Raw genomic sequence first — 26,041 nt, forward strand, 5'->3', positions numbered from 1 at the left:
TGTTTGTATTTACATGAACAATGAATTTGTCTCCACGGCGGACGTCTGGAACATGTTTCTTCCAATGCATTATCTTTCTGATCACATTGGGCAGATTCACACTGCCTGACTGAGTCTTCTTATCTTTTAATTGCTTGGGGACCCTCAGGCGACAAAGAGCAACCCTACAACCCTGCCCTCTGTCTGATCCACACACACACACGCCACACACACACCAGGCCGCAAAGTTTTACTACTATCCTGCCTCTGGCCACGGGACAGACAGGGGTAAATTAAGGGGCCATCATTTGAACTCTAGCATGTCTAAAAGAGGGGGGAGGGCGACTTCTCTAGTGATGGGTTGTCTGGAGAGTAACGTGTGTGAATGTGCTCTCTTTGTGTGTGTGTGTGTGTGTGTAAGAGATGGGCAGTCATGCTAGCGACTGTTTAATTAGGGAAAAAAATGGGAGGTCAAAGAAAAACAGTAGAAGACAGGAGCACAAAGCTGCATTCCCGTGTACTGTTTGCACTCAGGATGCAGGCTTTAATTATGTTTGATGTGCCTTTTTCTCATTACCTTGTTTGCTCAAGCGTTGTGGGAGTCAAAAGCTCAGCGAAAGATCAACACGGTAAAACCTTGAAACGCGACTGCCAGCACAAATCAGCTGTGAGCGCCAGATGAGCTGATAGTGCATCCTGTTTACTGCAGTCTAATCTGTGAGCGAGCTCTTGTTACAATATTGCATGACAGCGCAGTCATAATACTTCTTATTATCTCTTTTCGTTGTGAGGCAACAGATGAGGGGGCCCCATTATAAGATTCAGCATCCTTTGAAACTGTAATAGGAGTAAAATATCTTCTCTATTGCCAGGCTTTACAACAGCACCTGAAACACTTCATTGTCAGAGCATTTGTGACTGTATCGCGGTTCTAATCCCTAAATTAACCTACCTCAGTCACAATGGGTCCATTGAGACCGAAGCGGTCTGCGATCATCATGTGGATCTGCCTCTGGCGGTCCTTCTTTCGGACGCTCTCGTAGGAGGGGAGCCTCGGCATGGGGGCCTCCAGTGTGGGCAGGCTGTAGCTGGAGGGCAGGCCAATGTAGAACAGCTGACCCGCCTGCTGAGGCCCGAACACAGAGTGACAGTCATGAGGGACAGGAAACAGAAGCTTTTATGTGCTAACGATTCATGGATAATGGTCCAAATATACCATGTCACTGAGACCCACTTTGAACCCTAAGAGAGCCAGATCTACCCACTGATGTGTGTGATGTTGGGTTGTGTTGCAAGAGGGGACTGAGAGTGTGTCTCAACAGCGAACACAGGAAGGAACAATGATGCCAGTGCACTGATGGGCTCTCTCACCTGAATGTTGTTGTCATCCAGGATCTGAGTCTGCTCGAGACAAGAAGATCCCACCAGTGTCTGCCTGCTGCTGTAGTACTGAGGAGGAGCATCCTGTAAAACAAACAGTAATGGCTGTCAAAAGTGTGTCTCAGACCCTGTTTACACCAACATCGCTGGGTACACTAGCATAATGTTTTTTTACACAAAGACAGAAATAACTTAATGTATTACATTTGCCGAATTTTCCAAGAAGTCCCAAATAATTCAGAAGTTGTCGTAGACAAAGTTTAAAAGGTTTTTCTTCACTCGACACCTCCCAAAATTGTGCAATTTTTCAAGGGAGTCTGGGGACACACTGGTTACTTTTCACTGTATTTGCAAAATTTGACATGTTTAGATCAAATGGTGGAATCAGTTGAGACAATGTTTTAAAACAGCTGCTAAATGTTGGCGAGTAAGACGTACTTTAACACAAAAGCAGACGGGCCAGTACAGCGATGCTGCAACAAACTGACAAATGACTCAATGTGTTGCATCTAATGCAGAATTTGCAAGAAGGCACGAACGATTACGAATTTGCTGTAGCTGTTTCACAAAGTTTGCTACATTTCTCCTCACACTACAACTCTTGAAATTGCACAATTTCTTAAAGGGAGTCTGAGGATATTAGAGTTATCAGACAGCATGTTTCCTGTGTATGCTATGTTTATCCATTTTGCCTGTTGCTGCTGCTTCTTGTTGTTTTGTAGAGGACTTCAGTTGAGTGACGCGTCCTTCAGTGTGTTTAATTATTAATTAAACTGTTTGTACTCATCAGTTTATGTTTTAATTACATGTTCTACATGGTGGTTCTTTGTCGCTCTGTCTAATACAGCAATTAGTCAGAAATCCACTCATTTCAGCCCAATTGACCAATTTTCATGCCTTGTTTAATCGCTGTAGACACTGGGTGGTTTAGCAATACCATAAATTATCCAATCAATAAGACGAACACCCTCTGATTTCCGTGTCTCCTCCCTGTCCCACCCCCTGTAAAACAGGACCTGCCAGAGTCTCACTGTATGAGGTTCAGGAATCCTGAAAAAAGGCCGCCAGGAAAGCTAGGTAATTGCCTCGGGTCTAAATGAGTCTCCTTTGTGTGGAGAACAATGTGATGTCCTACTGTGTCATCAGGGTCCCTAGGCAACAACCACACCGTGTGGCCTTTTCAGCGTCTCTCTATTCCCCTTGTAAGTGCAGCAGGTACCTCTTAACGAGCACACTCCAATACACATTAAGGCCTCCTATGTCATCAGGGAAGGTATTACAACAAAGTCAATTTGTTGCCTGACTGAGATTTAAATCCAGCATGAGGATAAGAGCTCTCAGGTCAACATTTACTGAGCAGATACTCTCGGACTAAAAGGCAACAAAAGTCAGAGCTCACACTGAGAAGTATTGAAATATCAGATTTATCATTTTCCCAGGCTGCTTAAACAATGACATCACTTACACTGAGAGTGACGCACTCCGACGACCTTTGCCATAACCCTCACATCATTTCAGGGAGAGAAAGACGACTCCAAAAAGGTGATGTCAAAGGTCACTTTCCCTCACTGGTTTGTACTTTTAAGAGTCCAAAAAAAAAAACTCCTTAGGAAGAGAGGAAAAAAAGGAGACTTGTCCTTTTGTCTCCTGCCATTGATTCAGCCAGTGTGAAAAAGCACAACCGTGTAAAATCAGTGTTGAAGTCGGGGGAGGACCCCAGCGGCAGTGTGCCTTTTTCACCACAGCAAACCTAAAGGAGATCCATTGTCCCCCTTGTGTTCCCAACACCCACAGTGGGAGCTGCCCACTATTCATGGTGCAAACTGAAGCAGGGAAAGGTATGTGACTATGAAGTTGAAGACATGAAATGTTCCACAGGAACACAATGACAGAGTGTTTGTGTGTGTATCCCTCGGGGAATTACTTCACTTTCTGTCCCCTTATAATAAAAAGCCTTTTTCTTTTAATTATGTCATATTTGAACGTCTGAAAACTATATTTGTGAAGACCCTTACATTCTCACCACACACAGCCAGTGTTATCTTATCAGTCACACCGTGTATGGATACAGCTGTAACTCAAGGTCAGCTTGCACCAGCTTGTACCAGTGAAACGCTCCGTTAGTTCCTTAAATGGGACAGCGCTGAGCTTCTCCATTAAAACCACAGCTGAACAGAACTTCCTGTCTGTTGAGGCGGGGGGTGGTATGAGTTGTGCCTCTGCAATCCGAAGATAACACTCAAACTTCACCCCCGGGACTCACGGAGGTGAGAAACGAGTCAGGAAGAGGAAGCAGAGAGAAGGGACGACCAATGACCAGTCACCATAGCAGCAGTGTGTTTACATTTCCTTTTCACCTCATCCTGCAGCACAGCTGTCTTTAGTAGATGGAGAGATATGTGTAATGATGTAAAATGTCAAAAGATTAAGTTGTTGTTGTTAGAAACGGGATCTGATTTGTAATGATTTCCTAACACTGGTGCTGAACTAGCATCATGTTAAGTGCTAATTTTGTCCATTTCCATTAGAGTGGCTGTGGCGCTATCTCTGGAGGGCAGCTAATTTAACTGAGGCAAATTCATTCCCTGACAATGATCATATCAAGTTTATTCTAGTCCTTTTTCCCACAGCCATGCAAATTGAATCCGACACTTCTCTCCCTCTCAGTGCGATCTCAACAAGTTAACACACAGGTCACTTTAAAAGAGAAAACTCAGCACAAAAGCCACTTTCTCCCTTTTGTTTTCTCTCTCTCTCTACGGGCTTACCATATCTGCATGTGGCCCCTGATAGGAGCGCAGTTTGCAACACTGAGGATCCTTGCGATAAATAATGGACAGCAGCACCAGGATAACCCCGAAGAACACCAGGGAAGAAACTGCAGGAGAGAGAGAAAGAAAGGAGGAACTGTTTGTTAATCACAGCCGAACAGACGCTGAGTCGCAATCACGTCAAAACAACTCGGTCTGCTTGCGAAAGAGCGGCGTCAGAGCACTTTTAACAGTTTTGAATCAGCGGATTCTTAAAGTTTAGTCGAGCGGATTCACTTTGAGGACTTCTGATTGACAGCCTGTCTGTGCAATTTAAAGGTGTAATCGCTCTCTTTCACTCTGCCTGTCTATCAGAGACAATGACAGCCTGAAAATAATAGACTTGATAGACTTATTTTGTCATTACACTGATTAGAGCTTGTGACAATCAAATTAGCTGCTGTCTACTTTCACCACATGTGAAAACTTGGGGGGAAAAACACTTAAAATGCTGCAATGTGGCTGGATTAAAGGAGCAATACGTAGTTTTGGGGAGGACATTTTAATCAGAAGAGAAAGATATATTTGTTTTATGCATAAACAAACTGACTTTAAAGGACAACACTGTTTTACTTTGTTTATATGTGGCGGACCCTGCCACCTTTCTAGCTTCAAACAGTGTTGAGTCTGAGAACAGCTTGTTTATTCAGTTATGGAAAAAAACACATTTCTGATTTTGTATCATTACCTCATTAATATTGTAAATATGAAAATTCTGAGTTTGAATTTCCTCTCTGAAACTACATCGTGCCCCTTTAAGTGCAAATCCTTCTCAGCGTGCAGACAAGTAAACATCTGTTGGATATCATATGATTCAAATGACACATTTTAAAGGATGTCTGGCAAAATCTTCTTTCTCTATAGTTGAAGAGTGTTTACTTACAGGATGCAGCGAGCACTGTGAGTTGATCCGATGTCAGCAGTGAGGAGGGGATGGTTGGACTTGCAGTTGTGGACATTTCTTCTGTGTGAACTGTTAATGTTGCCCTCAGAAACGCTCCTGAACTCACCATCTTATATCTCAGAGGAGAAGAAAGCTTCTCTGTTGCCCTTCTCCTTCATCATCCTCTCCTCTCGCTCCAGGGCAGGCTGACAGTCCACATGTAGATGTGCGCTCCGTGAGTCGGACCAAACTCTGCTCCTGCTCTCAGTAAACATAAATCTCAGCCTGTGTGTGTGTGCGTGGGGATGAGGAGCTGGTGAAGCTCGCGCACTGACGCCCTCTGCGCTCCTCCGCGTGACGTCGCTCCGGCTCCGCAGGGTTTGGGGTTTATGGGCTGGCACTGTTAGGAAGCATCCGAAGCCAAGGAACTTATCACTTAGGCTAATTGACGTGGATTTTTTTTTTTTTTAAAGTCACGAAAATGTGCGGAGAGATTTCTTCTGACTTGTTAAAAAAAAAAAGAAAAGCTTCCAAAATAACATTTAAAACAAATTTTTACAACATATACCAGAAAGGTTACTCCTTATTACACTGAGATCACACACCGATCATAAAGTAGATCCCCTAACTGCTGCTTCCTCCTCCTCCGCCGGCTATAATTAATCCAGCCAGACTAGTTAAACACACTGGATGCCTGAGAGGGACTCCCGTTACCCTGGAGACCGTGGGGGTCCCGTCCAGAGATGATTTCTATGCAAAGAGCCTAAATGAAGCATTAGTATTCATGGATGGGAACTATAGAAAATTAGCATTCTTATTCAGCTGAATATGCCTTTAAATCACTGCATTTTTAGCATTGTTGAATCTTAAACATTGGACGTCTGTCCTAGTATTACAGGACAAGCTGTGACATGAGAAAAGTCTCTGTTCTTTTTGTTTCATTTTAATCAGAAGTGGACATGACCTTGATCTTCCACACAGCCCAGCCACTAAACTTATATCCACTCCTCACACGCCTCACAATCCTCGATCATGAAATATATACACTGGGGTCCAAACGTCTTATCATTTGATTCAAATGTAAACCTTTCTTTTTTTTCAGTAGAAATCAGCTTAAAATGTTGACTGATTCTTTGAATCCATGAATATCTTAGTATTTGGTATGTCCCCCTTTTGCTTTAAGACAGCGAGCACTCAAGTTGGCACAGACTCCACAAGTTTTTGCAAACTTTCCAGTGACGTCCCAGTGCTTAGCTTTGTCACTTTATAACGCCTTCGGTTTTATCCAAAGCAGGGTCAGCAGACCAAGAGGTCATCTTTGCTTAGAATTTGACTTCTTACACATTCGTTTACCTTCAGAAACCTACATTTTTATGATTATAACCAAGTTTACAACATATTTTCAATGTTGTCTCAGATTTTTGGTCCCCACAGTTATATATAAAGAATACAGATGATTTTTGGCAAGTTTTAACTGAAACTGTCTACCAGAGTAAATGTAAGGGACTCCTGTTATGATAAAACTGTAGAAAATGTCCTGCGAATATATGGGCTAAATTAATTTGGGCTCATCAATGAATAAATTAGTTAGGGAACATTACATCACAGCTAGTTTGATTTAGATGTAAAAATAACTTCAAATAAATGTCTATGTTTAACATGATTTATTTATGAATCTACAGAACACTCTAAATCTAAGAGATAACACATTAAAGTCAGAATATTTTCCCAAAATAATGAGAACTAGGTTAGTAGGATTACGTTTGGTTTGCTTAATGTGTTTATGTTTGATGAAATATATAGGTTTCATTTCAGCTCAGTTTCACTTTATTCACAATAATATAAAACATAGTGGATATATGAAATGGGACACCTTGATACGCGACCTGAAGCCTACAGAGGGAGTTGGGAGGAAGTCTTTATGTGTGATGTTTATGTCAGTGATTGCAGTCTTGAAGGCCACTGACATAAGAGGTGTTCTGTACCAGACATGTAATTGTCAATAAACACTGTAATTTTTTTTTTTAGGACAGATTAAATCAGCGATTTGCTTGTGACCCCTTAGAATAATGTGACTTCTCATCACCGAGGCTTTAGTGTGGACCCCGCAAAACTCTTTTCTTGGTGAAAGTATCAGTATCCTGACTCTACAGTTGGGCTCTTCAATTTAATCTCTCTCTTTTCTCTCTGGAGGACTGTCTGTACGTGGATTACAATCATTATAACTCTCTGACATCATGGAACATAATTTGAACATTTTGTATCAACAAGTAAGCAAAAAGTCGTGACGCGTGTATGACAGTTCAAAACTCTGCTCAGAGTTGTTGTATTGTGTGGCTTAGATTTAAAACATAACCACCAACCCTCTGTAATAAAACCACACTGGGAACTATTAAGAATTTAACCATTTAGAGGCAAACAGAGGCCAACTAATTTTCTAGCACGTGGGGAAGCTTAAATGGTACTCCATCATGTTTTCTCCACCAGAGGGGCGCCCCAGAGGGCTCTTTATTGTATATTGTTGCACACTGAGCCATCATATAGGGCACTTTATCGACTATACAGGCATTCAAGAGGCACTTTTGCAATGTTATTTCCAAACATAGGGGTACTATAGATTTTATATTTGCACTCACACTCTCAGGATATGAATGAAGATACATTAAGTGCTAATTTATCTTCTTCAGATAATTCAAGTGTTCACAAACATTACTTCACTGGTTTGATTTACATGTAGGCCTCGGAACAACTTCAAGTTTTTCTTTTACGTCATCTATTTATGAATCCACAACACACAGAGATTAAAGCAACATTATGTAACTGTTGTATCTTAAAAAGATGAGAAATTCAGAATGATTGCTGGTACAGTGTCTTGTAACAGGGTGAACGGTGTCTCTGCCCCATCACTTGTTTCTGCATTATGTAACTTCAGTGAGAGTGTAGGATCACAGCGTTACATACATGTTTACTTCAAGATAAAACTTTTCAACACATAATGTTGTTATAACATAATGAGTTTTATTTGTAGTCAGCACCTTCATTACATCTAACAAATTGTTTCAGACCTGGTATTTGTATTTACAACAGTGATGTTGCACTCAGAAACTGTAGGTGGCGCCAAATTGCACAAAATGCCAATTTCTACATAATGTTGCTTTAACATGTGCATGTTTCTTTCAAAAAGAGAAAAAAAAGGGTTGAAAATTAGTTTTATGTTTAGCTACAGGTGATTATGTTTAACGTTTGTAGTGACCTGCTGTATTGAGGGTTGTCAAACTTGGTTGTGAACAGGTCTTTATGTGTGATGCTTGTGTTTGTAGAACCAGAGAGAAGGATAATACCTTGATCTAAACTTGTCGGATGACTACTGAGGCTGTGATTAATAGTGATATCCTTAATTTCGACCTGTGCTTTGTACCATATCAACCTTTCAGGGGGCTGTTTGATATTTTCAATTATATATTTGCATTTGCACTTAAATATTTGTACTGCAACTGCTGTACAACTACTTCCTTTGGGATAAATAAAGTTCTATCTTTTTTTTTTTATCTTTATACTAGATAACAAAGGAGCAACAAAAACGGTTTTCTCTGAACAAAATACACAGTAGATAAATATAAATATAGGCCCACTGTGCATTTACACAGAATTCACAGTTCATCAAAACAAATAACAACACGTAAGATATGGTAAAGGTAAGGTAAACAAAAACTTGGGTGTAGTCACTCAGGAATGCGTGAGGACTAAATCAGGAACGACGTGATAATAAATGAAGTGTTAATGAGTAATCCCTGAATCACTGTGATTAAAGGATTATATAGTAGATAATGATGAATTACTAGAGAACAGATTTGGAGATAACACATCACTGAATAATTAGGTAATGATTAGTTCATGCATATCTGTGAATCAACATACTGACAACAAGCTGTTCCTGATTAACCATGAACCAGCCGCTGAGTGTTTTTAGAAAATAACTGTGAACTCCCAGGAAAAAAATGCTAATTGTCATAATCATGAAGTAATGAGGGACTACTTGTTATACTCGGTATGTTTCACTTTACTTGAAGGTACACAGAAAGAGTAACTTATGATTGAGTGTTTGGTAGTTAATGAATCATTTGCTTGTGACACACAATAGTTCGTTAAAAGTCAATCAAGAACAACTCATGAAGAATGTGGTCAGTATGTCCATTCAGGGATATTCATGAACTAATCATTGCGATTCAATGATTCATCACTGTATTAGCTCTCGGTCTGTTCTCTAACTCATCATTATCTACTATATAGTCCTTGGATACCAGTTTTTCAGGAATTGTTCATTAAAGAGTCACTAACTCTGTCATTTATATGGAAACGTCCTTTCTAGCGTTACAGAAAAAATACAGCTGAAAAACACTTATATTCGAGACTTAAATTCGTTTCATATTTTATATCAAAATAATAGGTTATTTGAACAATTACTGCCTGTTGAGCCATCAATTTGGCAATATTTGCTTTTCCATCAATTATTTAACAATGCAAGCACCACAGAACTACTTGTCCCACAGTCATGTAAAGAAGGAAAGTGCTGCAGTTTGAGTTCAAAACCATGTTTTCTGCCATTTCTAATGCAATAATGTTGACATCATTTGCTTTGACCTATTTCCTGAATATTTATGAATAAAGGACATGGTCTTTAAAGTTATAAGAAATCTACACATTTATCTCAAGTCAGAGTCACTGAGTATTGGGCTATATGACTGACAACATGTGGGTTGATGCCCTGTAGCAGCCATTTTGTAAAATGCATTTTTCATGAATATTGTCACTGGTGTTACCTTCATTATGGGTAAGGCCAGTTTTTTTTTTTTAAAAAGTAATTAAGCTTTCAATGATGTGTATTCATAGAGTCAATTAGACTGAGTTATGTAATAATGTGGTCTAATATTAAATGTTAGAAAAGGAAGTAGCTACATTTTCAGTCGAGGACGTGTCTGTCCTTCCTGAATCATTCTGGATTAATTACTCACACTAATAAAACACACATACACTTAATTTATTTGTATTTATACACACATTGACAGTGGATTAAGGAGCCTACATGATGGTGTTTCCTAATGTCTTGGAGACAAACTTTGCAGCAACCTGAGGATGTCGAGCGACGCCTCGTGCGCGCGCAGTTCAGAATGCGCCGTGCACGCGCTCCCCGTCAGCCGGAGTCGGAAAAATGGTGGCCAGCGCTCGAGTGCAGAAGCTCCTCCGCAGATATAAACTAGCGATTGCCGCCGCGCTGACTATCCTCCTGATCCAAGGGCTGGTGGTATGGAGTCTGAGGAGTCTGGAAGAAGGCGAGGCAGAGGTGAGAGGCTGTTCCTCGGGTTATTTTCTGTCTCCGCGGTGACTCAATGGCTTTGATTGTGGAGCTAGCCGTTAGCGCTCGGCTCGGCTCGCGCTGTGTTATGATACAGTAACGTTAGCTGATGTTAGCCGAGTTAGCAGCCGCTCCGAAACATTTCACTACAGCCCGACCTGCCCCGTCTTGTCTGTCTGACACTGCCCTCAGCACCACAGTACTAGTACAGTAGTGTTACTACATAAACATGACATGACCGGTACTGTTTTTATTTATTAAATATTCTACTTAACTTGTTTATTTAGAAGCAGCATGGGTCTTCACGCCGGCACATTTAATTTGATGCCACCGTGGTTTTGGGGAAAATGAAACTATGGGCAGACAGGAAACAGACAAACCCTTATTACTCATTTTTCTGTAAGAGGGTGTCTAAGAAGTGATGCAACTTTATGGAAACACGTGAAAGAACTTATGATTCATTGATCCTCATCAGTCTGGGCTGAATGGCGTCACGTAGCTGTCCCAGGACATCCAGCAGCTGCTCTACTTTATTTTGTGTATTTTCTCGCTTATTTATATCCACCAGGGCCATTTTTCTCTCTGTGGGGCTGCTCTGTCTCTCTGACCTTCACTAAGCTTTGAATCACACCAAAACACCCAGAGAGGGAGCATATCCCAGGGATGAGTAAAGGTTGAAGTTAAGCAGAGAGTTGCCTCCGCTACATACCACTGAGACTAGCTATTTAACAGCAGTGTTCACCGTGGGAAGCTTATCTCTGTGTCTCCCCCTCACACACCTGGAGATCCCTACCTTCAGGCAGTGCCTGTTCATGTCCCCCCTCTAAATAAGGTAAGGGGAGGTGTTAACAGATGTGACCCAAGCGTACTGATGGAGTCCCAGGAATGCAAGCTGAAACCTGAGGTCTGTCGTGATATGACAAGCACGCACGGTGTATAATATCCCCAACGTGGATAGATCGCAGATCTGTGCCTGCAGGGTGAGGAGGCAGGCAGCAGATGTAATGTGGTGGCTTCAGTGGAGGAAAGACGTTAATCATAGAGAGGAAAAGAGAGATCATGATTCTGTTGTCGGCCCTACTTGTATCCACCACAACCCTGAGGAACAGCTCATTCTCAGTGAGTGCCCGAGTGACGCCATTGTAGATGACATAACCCATTTCCTTTGAAGAAACTTAAATGTCACACTGTAATGTTCCCTTTTTGACTTCGATCACCTGTTTGCATTAAAAGCCTCCGGGCTTTCTGCAGCCTCATCAGATGCATTCAGGCTTAAACATGCTTCAGCGAAGATACAGAGGAATGTCTGTTGAGGTTTGTGGTTAACCGTAGCTCGCTCACCTAGGACTGTAGAAGAGCAAAAGTGCACACTCCTCTGAACTCCCAACACAACTACATGTAGGATTTGCTGTCCAGACTGTAGTTTTATTATTAATCCAATTTTAAATCCAGATTTTTAGAAATAATTTCAAGTTGGAAGCAGGTCTTGCGATCTCTGGCTCCAGAAATGTGACACTGCTGCTCCCTGCACTCGTCAGCCTGAAATGCAACTATGTTGGCAGACTTCTCTGCGTCTATGCAAATGTCAGCGTGCGTGGTCCTTGCTTGTTGGCAGACTCAGATTTCATGTCTAAGAATGCATATTAATCATCACTTCACCTCTAAACAGTGTAGTGGATGCCTCCATACACTGTGGTCTTTGGCATTAACTGTACTGTGAATATGTGAACACAGAGAAAGAGGAAAAGGATTGTGAGGACTGATGTCAACCTTGTGTCACCCTCCTGCTTGCCTGCACTCTCGTACAGAGCCGAGTGCTTGCTGCTTCTTCCCGCTTCAGCAGATGGCAACGCTGATATGGTTTCGCTAGACTTTAATTGGAAAGTAAAGACGCTGCCTGGCTCGCCTTTGAATCAATACATTTTTGACATGATGGTGCTAATTAAAAGCTGTGAAAACGAGTGATAAGGAAAATTGAAACTTTAGCCCCTGCTGGGCGCTTGTCTTGTTCTGTGTGAGAACATTTACTCTTGCAGGCGGAAAGTAAGAAGTGTCTTTATCAACATTAGCCGACAAAATGCACAGATCTTCAGACTAGTGTTTTTTTTTCAATTTTGCAGACGAAATGTACCACCACTGTTGGAGAAAGTCTCAATTATTCAAAAACTTTAAAGGATTTTGAGAACAAACGTTTTTATCATAATTAATTCCCCAAAATATGAAAAGCTTTGATGCTAAAATTTGCATCTGAACCAAAACCAAGACTAAAATTAAAATTGAGTTGTCTTATCCTCACTGCTGTTCCCTAGCTTTGCTGTTAAACAAAACTTTTTTCACTCAAGACTGTGTTTACATTCACATAGAAATGGAGTTGTTCTGAGAAATCAGAATGAAACAGAAAAATAGTGTAAAAACAGAACTCAGCAAACAGATTTCTTCCCAACCCTTTTGTTGTAGTTGGACTTCAGATTTCTTTATTTTAGATGCAGGGGCAATTCTGATATTAACCCCATTATATACTACACGGCTAAGAAGTACTTTGTCAGAAATGTAGCTGTATGAGCAGGGTGTTAATCTTGTTTAGGTGACTTTTAGCTGACAATAACCAGGTCGATCAAGTGCATGTAAACTCCCTGAAAGAGGCTTGCACTGAAATGACTGGTATGTAACTAACCAGGCTCCACAATGGCTCTTACTGTAATGGGTTGGAGAGTGCAGTTGGCAATCATTAGCTGACTGCGCTGTGTCGGTTGGCAGCTGGTTCATTGGCAGTGTATTATCTGGCTCCTCATCCTGCCACACAGCCCCACTCCCTCCTCTGTTCCCACCGTCTCTGGGCTGTCGCCGTGCCAGCCGCGCGAGTCGAGCGAGCCTGCGTTCTGTCGTATCGTCTGACAGAGGCAGAAAGCTCTCAGCCCACTCACTGTTCTCCTTTCCTCTCCTCCAAGTGCACATTTTGAAGGGCTTTTTGTGTGATCCAATAATCTACTGCGCCAAAGCTGTGATGCCGTTTTGGCTAGAAGATTTAAAAATGGCTTAAATCCTGTTTTTCAAAGCCTGCCTTCCACGTCTCGAGGTGTGATATCTGCTCCACTAAAACCAATTCTCTCTATTCTCTTGCATTCAAATTATATTATACATTTGTGACATGACATGACATTCTCGAAAGCACCTCAGTGCATTTGTGTACAAAATCCCTCACACTAAACTAACATTTGTACAGAAAGTTTAGATGAAGGCACAATATTTAGGCCTATGTCAACTTTAAAATAATGAATAGATATGTACTCTAGCTCTAAATTATATAAACTACAGTTTTCTATGCAAGACACACAGCTGAACACTGCTGATTTTCACTGAACCACATCCACATGGTGAATGACCCCTGGATCTGTCTCCTTCAGGAATGTTACAGCTAAATATTCCTAATGTGGGACACTTGAACAATTTTATTACTTCAAAGCAGATGCACTGTAAGAGGATCACGTCTTGACATTTCAGGGAGTCTGTAAAGTCTCAGCAGCTGATTTGCAGATGCCACACACAGATCATGAAGTCATGATTAAACGCTTTGATGTTGGAAGATGTAATGATCAAGATATGGAAAAATAATAATACAAAGCCACGTTGAAGCATGTGCTAATCTGAAGCAAAGAGCATGTATCCATAATATAGTAGCTGTCAGATAAGGGTTCCTTATGTAACCTTCTTAATGTCTGTGGTTTCATGCTCAGTTCTCCTGTCTGTATGAAGTGTGTGTTTGAACATGTGACACATTTTTATACATTTTTCCTGCATTTTCTGCCAGAGGGTGCAGACAAGAGGTTTGTCGAGGTCTGTACAGTAAATCACAGGATTCATTGTGTGTCTTTGAGTGCATGTGTGGCTATCCAGAACTGTGCTTTTTCCAGATTAGCTCCACAAAAAGGCACAGGCTGAGCTAAAAATAACCCAGATCAGAGAAATAGAAAAAAAAAGAACAAAAACCAAATAAACACATCCTTCCCTCTGGGCCTTTTTCAGCTCTTGTCCTAGTGGCTGGGCTTCGTTTACCTTATGTCATTTTTGGATTGTGAATCCACGCCTCCTCAGTAGTATATTTCCAAGATGTTCTTATGGAATGACAACAAATGTGGATTTAAAATGTATTTTTATGTCTCTCTCTCTCTCTCTCTCTCTCTCTCTCTTGCTGTCGTGTTTTCTTCCTCTCTTCTTAGAGAAAAGTACGACGGTCTAAGCTGCCTGACCACAACAGCCAGGACCCCAAGAGAGACACTGCACTCTGGGAGAAACAGAAGTCTTTGTCGGGGAGGAACAGAGGCAGATGGAGTGGCAGGTTGGAGAGGACGGGGGGCACAGCAGCCAGCGCGCTGAGGAGAGGAACCAGCCGCAAAGGAGAAAAGCCCAGCATCAGGCTGAAGGAGCTAGGGAAGACGCGAACTGGATTGGACGGCGTGGTCCTCCACGACCTGTCCAGCAGCCGTAACTTCAGCGATAGCCGGGGTGGCAACGACGGGGCAGCCAAGTTACCTGCCGCCGCCATACTGGGGGAGCCGGGCAGCGTGGACGGGGCGCACCAAGCCCCCAACAATGACTTTGTGCCTAAATGTGATATCATAGGCAAGGACGCTCTGTCTGCCCTTCATCGAGCTGGCTCTCAGCAGTGCCGACAGGAGATCGCTAACATCGTGTGTCAGCATCAGGCTGGACAGCTCATGCCAGACGGTCTTCCTCAGTTCTGCCCACAGCTCGGTGAGGAGCCTTTAACATGTGCACAGATAGTGTGATGATGCTAAGGGTGCAGACTACACATAGAGATTTCTCATCTGCTAGTAGTGTAGTTTAGATTAATTGACTGATACATTTTCAAAACATTTCTAATGACCACATTTTCTTGAAAATGTAATAATTACATATAATCATACTGTGTTCATTTGGAGAGTCTTAATGAATGAAAAGATAATTGTATTGCCAAAATCTGTCTAAAGGAAAAGATCTTACATACTTAAGTCAGTTGGATGTTTTCACACTAAAAACAAAAACAATTGAGCCACTGGGATGAACACAAGTAAATGCGTTTTATATTTTGATCGCAGTGTGGCGTATATAGCCCACCGCTTTTCTTGCACACCATGCAAAGGTTCAATGTCACATGCAGCCAATCAAATCACACGTATCTGATCTTATTTACAGTGAACTTGTGTATAGGTGTAGTACACAACTGTAGTACATGTAGGGATTGCACTGGGACAAAACAGTCCACTCACACTTTGGCGTGTGTGTTCCAGTGAACACAGTTGGAAGTGTTGGAGAAAAAATAAGTAATAAGGACAAAACATCTACCCTCCTTTTAATCTTATACACTTTACACATGATTATGCAACCTTCTTATGCAACCGTCTTTCTCATCTTTAGCCCATGAGATATTATTCTTTAAAACTCTACAGGCCACACTGAGTCAGTCCTTGACGTCTCTGTCCTCTTCGTCCAGGTGTGTCGAACCCGGTTCAGGCTGTTGGCGAGCTGGACAACAGCCTGTCCAATGTGGAGAACCCTGTCAGAGTGGCTTTCGTTCTCATGGTCCATGGCCGTGCTGTACGGCAGCTCAAGCGTCTCATCAAAGCCATATATCACCGTGACCACTACTACTACATCCATGTGGACAAGGTAAAAGCCCTAAAAGGAGACTAATGCACATTCTGTCTTATATACCTACAACTGTCCTTACTTGCAGACAGACCAGCATTTACCAATTAAAAGACTTAAATTGCTCACAGGTGAAAGTATAAATTCAGTGTCAAATGCTTTTGTGATAATATTGCTTTGGCGTCCAGGAATATGTGGGCGTCAACCTCTGTTGTGTAACTTGCAAACCAACAGCTGAATTAGCTGAAGTATTTCTTTCCATGTTTTAGCAAATTCCCGGAACTTACTCCGACAAAGTTGGCCGTTGAAATGAATCTGTTGTTATCAAAACAAACGGCTGATTGAAGACAAAAAGTGACGGTTGTGCCTGATTCATCATACAACGCAAGAAAGTACACAACTGCTACAATGCATTTTGTACATTTTAACAGGCTTTTTTGATTGTCTCAGCCCTTTATTGCATATTAGGGGCCGATTGTTTCCCCTCCAGTGGCCAACATATGACACATTGTGCTCTGTCTCTATTTATTCTTCTACTTGGAAGTGATCACATCTGTAGAGGGTTCTGCTGGTGATACTAGCTTAAAGTATTGTTTATTTATGCTCAGGCAGAAGTGTATTTGGCACCCTGCTTTTGGGCTGTCTTCGCTGAGCTCACAAATGCTTAGGTCTTTTTGCATTATGAAAGTTAAATTTATCCCGCGGGTCTCACGGTGTGTTAAAGGGGATTAGCCCGGATTGACTAAAGTGTGGTTATTCTTAGGGGCAGGAGGATTTAGTGGAGGCTGCTCTCATGTGCAGCTGGAAGGCATAAGACACTAAACCTCAGGTGTGTTTAGTGCAGACAGCAGGGAAACAGGTGCGTGTCATCAGTGCACCTGCGTAGCCGGAAAGGTTGCCGAGTCCCAGGGAGTTTCTCTGTTCTGCTGCCAAAGAACGGTGGAGAGGCTCACTGGAGGCAGTGATGAATAAGGAGTCAGTGGGACAGTCACACCACAGACACTATCCTAGATATTTTGCCAGCCTCACCTCATCCATCTCTGAGGCAGAAGCCTGTTTGAGAGATGAAGCTGTAAAGCAGGTCAGGTTGTACTGGAATCAGTCTGCCAGCTCCTCTGCACTCAAACACACAAACCTCTTCTTTCCCCTCCCATGTTCAAATGAGGACTGTGAGTCATTCTGTTTTTCACCGCTGTTGTGTCAGTTATGAAAACAACCAGGACACCACAAACATTCCTCCAGTGTCTGAATATGTACAAGCTAAATTTAAAGCTTTTGAAAAACAATTGATCGTTTCAGTAATTTTTCAAGCAAAAATGTCAAGCTTCAACTTCTTAAATGTTAAAATCTGCTGCTTTTCTTTGTTGTTTATGATAGTAAATGAAGAGTCTTTGGTTTTTGGACCACTGGTTGGAGTCATTTGGCCTTTTGTTCAATTTTTTTGACTAAACAATTAATAGTGAAAATAACTGACTAATTAATGAAAATAACAATAACAAAAACATACATGATTTGTCTCAACACACATTGGCATGGTTCTTGTACTAAATGCCCACTCTTTATTTAACACAGGACAGAGTCAGTGGCACGCTGTTTGTGCTTCACCAAACACAATTGGACTTCATGTCCCTGAACAATTAATTTCCAAGTGTCTTTTCCTCCTAAACTGCCCATTTATCGCTTCAGAGCCTTTTATAGCTGTGTTTATTTGGAAAAAGGCCGCTGGTTAATTAGTTGGTAATTAATCTAATTTAGCTCCAATGGGAAGCTAAAAACAGGTCTTTTGAACCTGCACATTTTGGCTTCCTGCGATATATGCTCACTCGTAGCTCATCTCTCAGCACCTTTAACGTCTCATCAGAAAGCCTGACAGCTGCTTGGCTCTGCAACTTCCTCCATCTCATCCTTTTTTCCCTCCTCACGTTTAATCCCTGCTTGACTATCCTTTCAGCTCAGTTCATCTTAATTTTGTGTCACTGTCACCTGTTGCCACTTTGAGATGGCAGAACCCGCTCATTTTAATTTCTTGTTTCTATCATCATGCTGACCCACTGTGCAAAGCACTGTGTGGCTGTTGTTCTGCTCAGATCAGATTCTCTCCTCTCAACATGAGCCAGCTCTATGTGTTTGTCTTGGCGTGGTGGCAGCTGCAGATTTGTGAGAACATCTGTGATGCAGAAACACATTTTTTGATTGTTTAACTGTTTGACCTGTTGTTTGAAATTCCCCAGCGGTCCGGCTACTTGCATCGTGAGGTCCTGAAGATAGCCCAACAGTACCCAAACATCCGAGCCACGCCTTGGCGGATGGTCACCATTTGGGGAGGTGCCAGCTTACTGAAGGCCTACCTGCGCAGCATGCAGGACCTGCTCTCCATGCTGGACTGGAAGTGGGACTTTTTCATCAACCTCAGCGCTACAGATTTCCCCACCAGGTCGGTCCAGCAGAGTAATATTATTTCACTTCTTTATACCATAGCATTATTTGCAAATATCCCTGTGAAGCTTTGTAGTTTAGTCAAGTGTTAAATTCAGTATATCCAGTTTAAATCCTGGCGTTTGTCCAGTTTGTGTTTGTGTCTTGATCGCCTCTCTCATTGGTGGCTTAATCTTTCAATACTGCATGCAGATTCAATTGCTGACCTGCAGAGACTATGACTTTAATTGTATTATTATAGGGTAGCAGTCATAACATTTGCCAGATGTAAAGTACAGTAAGAGAACAGTAGTCTGTCAGGAGCATTAAATGGATTGTTTTGGCCATTGAGTCACAGAGCTGGCAGCAGTAAATAGTCTTCTTTCTTGTCGATCAGTTTTTGTGCCCCTATCAAAGCAGCTCAAAGGATAATAAGCTTGGATCGGTTGGATGCACACAGACAAACAGCTATCAACCAAATCCTGTCCAAAGTAGCTGATTTCACTCATGGATGTTATCAGCCTGCATTTTATTTCCAAAGAATCTTCTGGAAATGTGTTTTCTCTCTCCTTGACCTAACCTCTTCTTCCTTTCCATTCTCACCTGAACGCCTTCCTACAGGACCAATGATGAACTGGTGGCGTTCCTGTCACAGCAAAGAGATAAGAACTTCCTCAAGTCCCACGGGAGAGAAAACGCCCGGTGAGTGTGCCAGCTGTACGATACCCGACCAGCCATAACACACATTTGGATTGTGTTTTATAGTTTCTGTGGTGATAATACAGCAAGTCAGCATCAGCAAATGGGACCAATTAGCAGGGTTTCCACTGTGCTTTGAAATCCCACAAGGCCTTGAATAGTCACTGGAAGTACTTGAAATCATATTTTATGCAGGAATGCATTGATGTTCTTTTGATGGTTTTTAAATTGTCAATTTTTGTAAAGCTGCCTGTTCTCAGTGTTGCAGTAATTTACCTCGATCCATGTCTCATCCATGTTTGGTCCTTTAATATGAGTAGACTGGACCTGAAAAGTCCTTGCCAAGTCCTTGAGTCAGATATTTAGAAAGTTTTTGAAATGAAAGGATCCTGTCAACATATTTGTTTGTCTTCTTCAAAAAATCAACAAATGCTTTCAAAGTTAATATGAACAACTGGTAAAATAATATCAGAATATACTGTACATTGATTGCTGTGGGTATAAAGGAATTCTGTAAACCTTATTTTTCCCAACTGCTTGTTCAAGTTAGATGTGATGATAAAGGCATCGGCAGTATGACTATATATGGTTTAGGTACGTGAATGTTCTTGAAAAGTGCTTGAAATTTACTCTTAAAAAGCTGTATGAACCTTTTGGTAAAGCTTCGAGGTTTATACAGAAACTGTTTGATCGTTTACTTTGATTATTTCTACAAACAGCAGCATCTCTTCCACACGTTGATTTAAATTGTGCTCTGTGTTGAAGGTTTATTAAGAAGCAGGGCCTTGACCGTCTCTTCCACGAGTGTGACAACCACATGTGGCGTCTCGGCGAACGCAGCATCCCAGAAGGCCTGGAGGTCTCAGGTGGCTCTGATTGGTTTGCGCTCACCCGCCGCTTCGTGGAGTACGTCATCAACTCCCAGGATGACCTGGTGTCGGGACTGAAGCAGTTCTATTCCTACGCTCTGCTCCCTGCTGAGGTAAGTAAGCCTTAGGTGGTCTGTTTATCTCCCGTAGTTGAGACAGTTTGATATACAAGTCTGTCTCATGCCCGTCCTCCCCTGCCAAGCCAGAGGAGCCTAGCAGTGCAGATAATGTAATACTTTAAGCTTTCAGGCGCAGCCTGTAGCAGAGGTGCCAGACGAGAGGAGGGTTCACTCGAGTTTATCTGACTGTGTGGTTTAATGTCTCGGAGGAGGTGCTGTGGTTTGTTCCCTGTTGTTTGGAGCTATAGAGGCATGACCTTGCGCAATTGAGAGTCAGTGGTTAGAAAACTGTTTATACGTGTCTTTGATGGTTTACAGTATCTCTCAAACAGCGCAGCACAGCAGAAATGATGCTTTCACTCTCTTTTCACAGTCCTTCTTCCACACTGTGCTCGGGAACAGCCACATGTGCGACTCTCTGGTGGACAACAACCTGCGCGTCACCAACTGGAATCGTAAGCTGGGCTGTAAATGCCAGTACAAGCACATCGTGGACTGGTGTGGCTGCTCTCCCAATGATTTTAAACCGCAAGACCTCATTCGGATCCAGGTGAGCGAGCCAGATTGTGTTTTCCCAGGCTCTTGTTTTATTCTACCAGTTTTGTTCAGTGTCTTAAAGGCTAAGTTCTGTTATGTTTGCTCTTTCTATTCCACAGCAATTGACCCGTCCGACATTCTTTGCCCGCAAGTTTGAGTCAACAGTGAATCAGGAGTCCATAGACATCCTGGACACCCACCTGTACGGCCAGTACGCTCCAGGCACTGTCGCCATCAAGGCGTACTGGGAGAGCCTGTTCGAGCAGTTGGATGGAGTGGGCTCGCTCAGTGATGTGTCTCTCACTGCTTACACTTCTTTCTTTCGCCTGGGCCTCAAGAATCTGGTGACTGTTCAGAGCAACGCGGAGGCTTGCAAGTCCGTAGACAACTTTTTAAAAAATATAACATGTATTTCTGCGCTCAGTAGATATCATTTTGATTTCATTTTTTTCCTTTTTTATTCTATTCGTTGCAGGTTTGAACCAGTAGGCTACCCTCTTTTAGTACACCTGTACTTCTATGACGACCGTTTCCAAGGGTACCTGGTGCAACAGGAAGTCCAGGCTGTGGGTTCGAAGGCCAGGGAGACTCTGGAGATGTGGGCAGTGCCCCAAACCTCACTTGTCCTCGAGACAAACCTTAAGGAGTTTGAAAGGCTCAAAAATCTGGAAGTAAGTGCACTTTTAGTCCAGAGAAGAAAATGATGAGGGTTCTTCATTATCATTAAAGTCCTGTACAACTTTTAATATCAAGGTACTATAAGAAAACTGCTGTCATGGTAGATTCTTCCTGATATGAAAAAAATGGGGGTGTTTTTATCAGGGGTTGATCTGGCCAAAACTGAACTTTGAAGATTAATTAGTTTGAAAAATATGTTAATATTAGGAGGGACACTCTCACCTTGTCCTCAAACAGAAAAGTCAAAGACAAATGAGATGTGTTTAGTTGTATTGTGTCACACAAACCGACTCTAAAGCCTCCTTTTGTCTTTCTCCCCGGCAGATCGGCACAGAGTGGGATCCCAAAGAAAGAATCTTCCGTAACTTCGGCGGGGTGATCGGACCTTTGAGTGAACCACTGGCAGTCCAGAAATGGGCTCGTGGTCCCAACCTCACAGCCACCATTGTGTGGATCGACCCAGCTCTGGTTGTGGCAGCATCTTATGACATCACTGTGGATGTGGATGCAGAGTACACCCAGTACAAACCACCACTGCAGCGTCCCCTGCGGCCTGGCACCTGGACGGTACGAGTGTTGAAACAGTGGGAGCGCGTGGCGGAGGCTCGCTTCCTCGTCATGCCCTTAACCTTCAAAGATAAGGAGCCGATACGCAAAGGTGAGATGTGGATTCAGAGCATTTGCATTTGTTGTACATTATTTCAGTTAATATTCTTGTTTTTCTTTTCGGCAACAATTCCCTCAAAAGAAGGAACACATCACCATAGCAACAGTGTGTCTCATTGATTTGTTTTTGAAGAACAATGGAGCTCTGTAGCAAAGAAGAATGAATGTAGTCTGGCTAACACAGGCAGTATGTCTGCATGGGTTTGTTCACTATACTTATCCCTAATCCTAACTGAAGGTTTAAAGTTTAATATGTGATGTGGTAAGTTTGGTTTGATCTGTTAAAAGCTAATTTCTTCTCAATGTTCTTTTTCTGCTAATCTGAATGTCCGCTCCAGAAGAGGACAGCTGGCTCCACGCAGGTCCTCCAAGCAACCTGTACCTGGAGCAGAGCTTCCAGCAGCTGAGCTCCGTGCTGAAGCTGCCTCCCCAGGAGTCCGCCCTGCAGGAGGCCCAGCGTAAGGCCCAGCTGGTGGGTCCGCCTCTTGAAGCGTGGGTGGACAGCAGCATAGGGACATTCTGGGTTACAGGCGACCTGTGCGCCACACAGACTTCTTCTTGCCCTGCTGTGGGACTTTGCTCCAAGACCTCCTGGAGCTCTCTGTCCCCAGACCCTAAGTCTGAACTGGGCCCAGTCAAAAGTGACGGGCGGATCAGGTAGCCCCAGGAGAGGAGAGACTGTGGACTTCAACACATATGCAGGAAGACTGAGGAAGAGCTCGACCGGCACTGGGAGCTCCAAGAGAACCTGTGTGAAGCGGAAGCCGTCGACTCAGAGCTCAAGGGCACATAAACAATGAGGCATCTTCCTGCACCGAGGAGCTGAGACGCTCTCAGTGAAGTGGTAATACAGACTTAAAAGAGGAGGATGTGACTGCTGGAAATTTGCACATAGAAGTTTGCAAGCGCAAAGAGTTGTGTCATTGTTTTCTGAATTGTTACACGGATGCCAGATTTATTTTGTTATTTTGGTGGCACATAGGTTTTCAGTCCGGGTCTGTCTGGGTTGGAGTCTGAACAGAATCCTCAGCGCATGTTTGAACTCTGAACGCACAGCTTTCAGTTTTTCCTCTGCTTTGAACGAATCAGGAAGCAGTTGTGCTCCTCGCTGTGTTTTATCTTCATTTCAAGGGAGAGGGGAACCTCTGAATCATATTATTGTGCTTATTTTGAAGCATTATTATTATTATTATTATTAAGTAAGTAAGCATACGGAGCAGACAGATGAAGTGCACTTTACTGTAAGACTATAATGTTACACAGAGGTCACTTGGTTACGAGAAGTGAAAACGTCATGGTGGATAAGGTCACATCACTTCGTTATACAGGTACGTACCTGCACTGTCACTCCCCTGCACAGACACATCACTAAACATTTGGACTTAAAACCTCTATTAGGAACAAATAAGGAAAGAGAGTGAGGGTTTTTTTAGATTTAGAGTCTGATTTCTTTTATTTGTAGTTCTGTTTACTGTACATGAACATGTTACTTTTTTAGGTCCCTGAACTGGCTATAAAGTGTTTTAGTTGTCTTTGATGTCCTTTGGTCCTAAAAATGCCACTCTGAGTTGTTTTCTGGGCAAAGGACGTGCCTAGAGAGCTGCTGCAGATAGCAAAGTGACATTCAAAATTTATCTGACATAGGTGACAAAATGGTACCGGCTCAATATATTTAGCTACAGTTGCCTAGTTAGTCAAACCTTGACGAATGAGTCTTACTTTCAATGGTTTCAAATGTGAAATCCTCTTTTTTTTGGCTCCATAATTCTTTGAACTAAAGCCAACAAGTCACAGTGAAGAAAATATGGATAAAACTTCAAAAGAATAGTTTTGTGAAATATATGTTTATTTGCTTTCTGCCGTCAGGGAAAATCAGATGGTCGATACTACTTTGGTGTTTGTGAGGTAAACGTGAAGCTACAGCGAGCAGCTGGCTGTCTTAGCTTACAGGGAACAGGGAAACCTAAAGCTAACCTGGCTTCCGAATGTGACAAAACCAAAATTCAACCTTGTTTAACTGATAACACTAAATTCTGGAGGTCCCTATAACCGTCTAAAATGTTGATTTGTTGTTCATACACTTTTTGTACAGATTAAACAAACAACATATGACATCTTAAATAGTGATATGCAGGTTTGCGTTGGATGCGTCATCTTTACCATACAAACATGAAAGTGGTATCATTCTTCTCATCTACCCCTGGACAAGACAGAGAATAAACGTGTTTTCCAAAATGTCAAACTTTTCTTTTAAATGCAAGACTTTTAACTTGCAATCATGGTTAGACACTATACATCATACCTCCTGTGTATCTGTTAATATGCAGTATTGTCACTGTGTGTGCTCTGTTTGCCTCACAGGTTGTTTATTGTCCATGATTAATTTCTTAAGGTGCATTTCAACTTTGGTTCACCAACCAAAAATGGTAAACAGACCACTGTATGTTTGTGTTGTTATTTTAGCGAGAGTATCTAAGCTGCCTTTACATAGTCGAAAAGATTAACTGTTTACTACAAGATGCTAGCTGATGTGCAATGAATGCCTTTTCAGAGGAAAGTGATAAACCCTGTCTGTCTTAGTTTGCATTTTATGCAACCTTTTATGTTCTTAAACAATAGCTGGCCACCATATGAGTTTTCAAGTGACCTTGTTTACCTTGCACAGCACAGTTGCTTCAGTGAAGCCCCAGTTTTATTGATATAGGAGAGCAGAATCATCGGTGTAACAGATGTTATTTTTCTATACAGTTTGAGAGGAAGTGTGTATGTTGTCCGTTCATCTCCATTGCTCTGTTAAACTATTAAAAACTGCTGTCTAATTATGTTGTGTTTGATGGTCCCACCTGTTCAGTGACGTTTGAAGCAGACCTTCTGTTTTTATGGGGGGAGCGGGGGTGGGATTTCGTGGTCTCCGTCCATGAAGCAGTTGGTGAGTCATCCTGAGCCCCTGTGGCTCCAATCTGAGCACTTCAGCCTGTCACTGTTTGCCTCTGGAAAAGCTCATAGGATACGCATCGTGACTGATGACTCAATAAAAAAAAGAAAAGACCTAAATGACGGTTTTTGTTGTGCTGTTTCTTTTCATGTTGTGTCTGGTCTTAAGCTGGAAAAAGTGCCTAAAAGTCATATTTGAGTAAAAGTCAAGATATCTTGTTAAAATATAACTTTGGTGGAAGTCAAAGTCACCCATATGATTAGTACTCCACTATTGAAAGGTTCAATAAAGCCAGAATTAAAGACTCAAAAAAAATAATTAAAACTATGAACAGAATGTGAAAAAATAGCAGTTCTGACATTATGAAGAGATATCTACTGAAGTTAGCATGCTAACCACCTAGCCCTGGCCTAGACCAAAGCAAATATTGCATCTAATAGTCGGACAGGTACAGTCTGCAGCAGTTAGTGGTTACTCTGGTGATATACCACAGTAATATCTTTAAAACTTTATTTTTAACCAAGTACTAGACTTTACTTCTAGGGTGCTTTTTTCCGACTGTAAAAGCAGAAGAAGGAGGCAGATGTCGGATATTGATGAGAAGCAGAGTCGCTCTCCAGGGTGCTGAACTCCTCCTGGTTGTCACTTCCTTGTAAAAATGTCCGCCGTGGTTTTAACTCATAAATACTGTAAACTACACCTCCAGAACGCTTTCATATAAATATTTAGTGCCTGCTTTAACCACAGGACTGAAGGTAGTTGTATGTCTTCGTGGAGGATATAAACCAGAGGCATGCAGGAGAGGAGGGGCAGAGGTGATGACCGACGGACAAGACCTGGTTAAAGCTGAGGGAGAGGAAGTTTAAACATCTACAGGAGCTCATCTGCTTTCCACCTGAACACAAACTGCACGAGAAAAAGGATGGAGGACACGTGTGAGGCACAGAGACAGGAGGAGGTGAGGCTGGTGTCCTCGGACAGCGCGTACGGGTCATCAGTGGTGGACACGGACACAGAGGACGGACAGACTCCCACAGAGTCCACCTGGCCTTATAATGAAGACATCACACAC

At 42.3% G+C, this 26,041-nt stretch overlaps 1 protein-coding gene across 1 annotated transcript; it reads left to right on the top strand.

Annotated features, from left to right (window-relative positions):
* The first annotated feature begins 10,255 nt into the window (after positions 1–10,255).
* xylt2 (xylosyltransferase II) lies at positions 10,256–24,849 on the top strand. Its single transcript, XM_073494874.1, has 11 exons — positions 10,256–10,393; positions 14,623–15,157; positions 15,897–16,072; positions 18,283–18,485; positions 19,088–19,168; positions 19,931–20,147; positions 20,527–20,703; positions 20,810–21,066; positions 21,166–21,361; positions 21,693–22,026; positions 22,373–24,849. Exons 1-11 carry the CDS (start codon positions 10,262–10,264, stop codon positions 22,693–22,695), a joined length of 2,631 nt encoding a protein of 876 aa, XP_073350975.1. The 5' UTR covers positions 10,256–10,261; the 3' UTR covers positions 22,696–24,849.
* Positions 24,850–26,041: the final 1,192 nt, after the last annotated feature.

Source organism: Pagrus major, chromosome 23 (genome assembly GCF_040436345.1).
Source record: "Pagrus major chromosome 23, Pma_NU_1.0".
Lineage (NCBI taxonomy): Eukaryota > Metazoa > Chordata > Actinopteri > Spariformes > Sparidae > Pagrus > Pagrus major.

Bases quoted from the DNA above. Each gene is read 5' to 3' on its own strand.
- xylt2 (XM_073494874.1), top strand. From the start codon at position 10,262: ATGGTGGCCAGCGCTCGAGTGCAGAAGCTCCTCCGCAGATATAAACTA. The intron at 18,486-19,087 runs GTCGGTCCAGCA...GCCTTCCTACAG, and splicing joins GCTACAGATTTCCCCACCAG to GACCAATGATGAACTGGTGG. The intron at 21,362-21,692 runs GTAAGTGCACTT...TCTCCCCGGCAG, and splicing joins AAAGGCTCAAAAATCTGGAA to ATCGGCACAGAGTGGGATCC.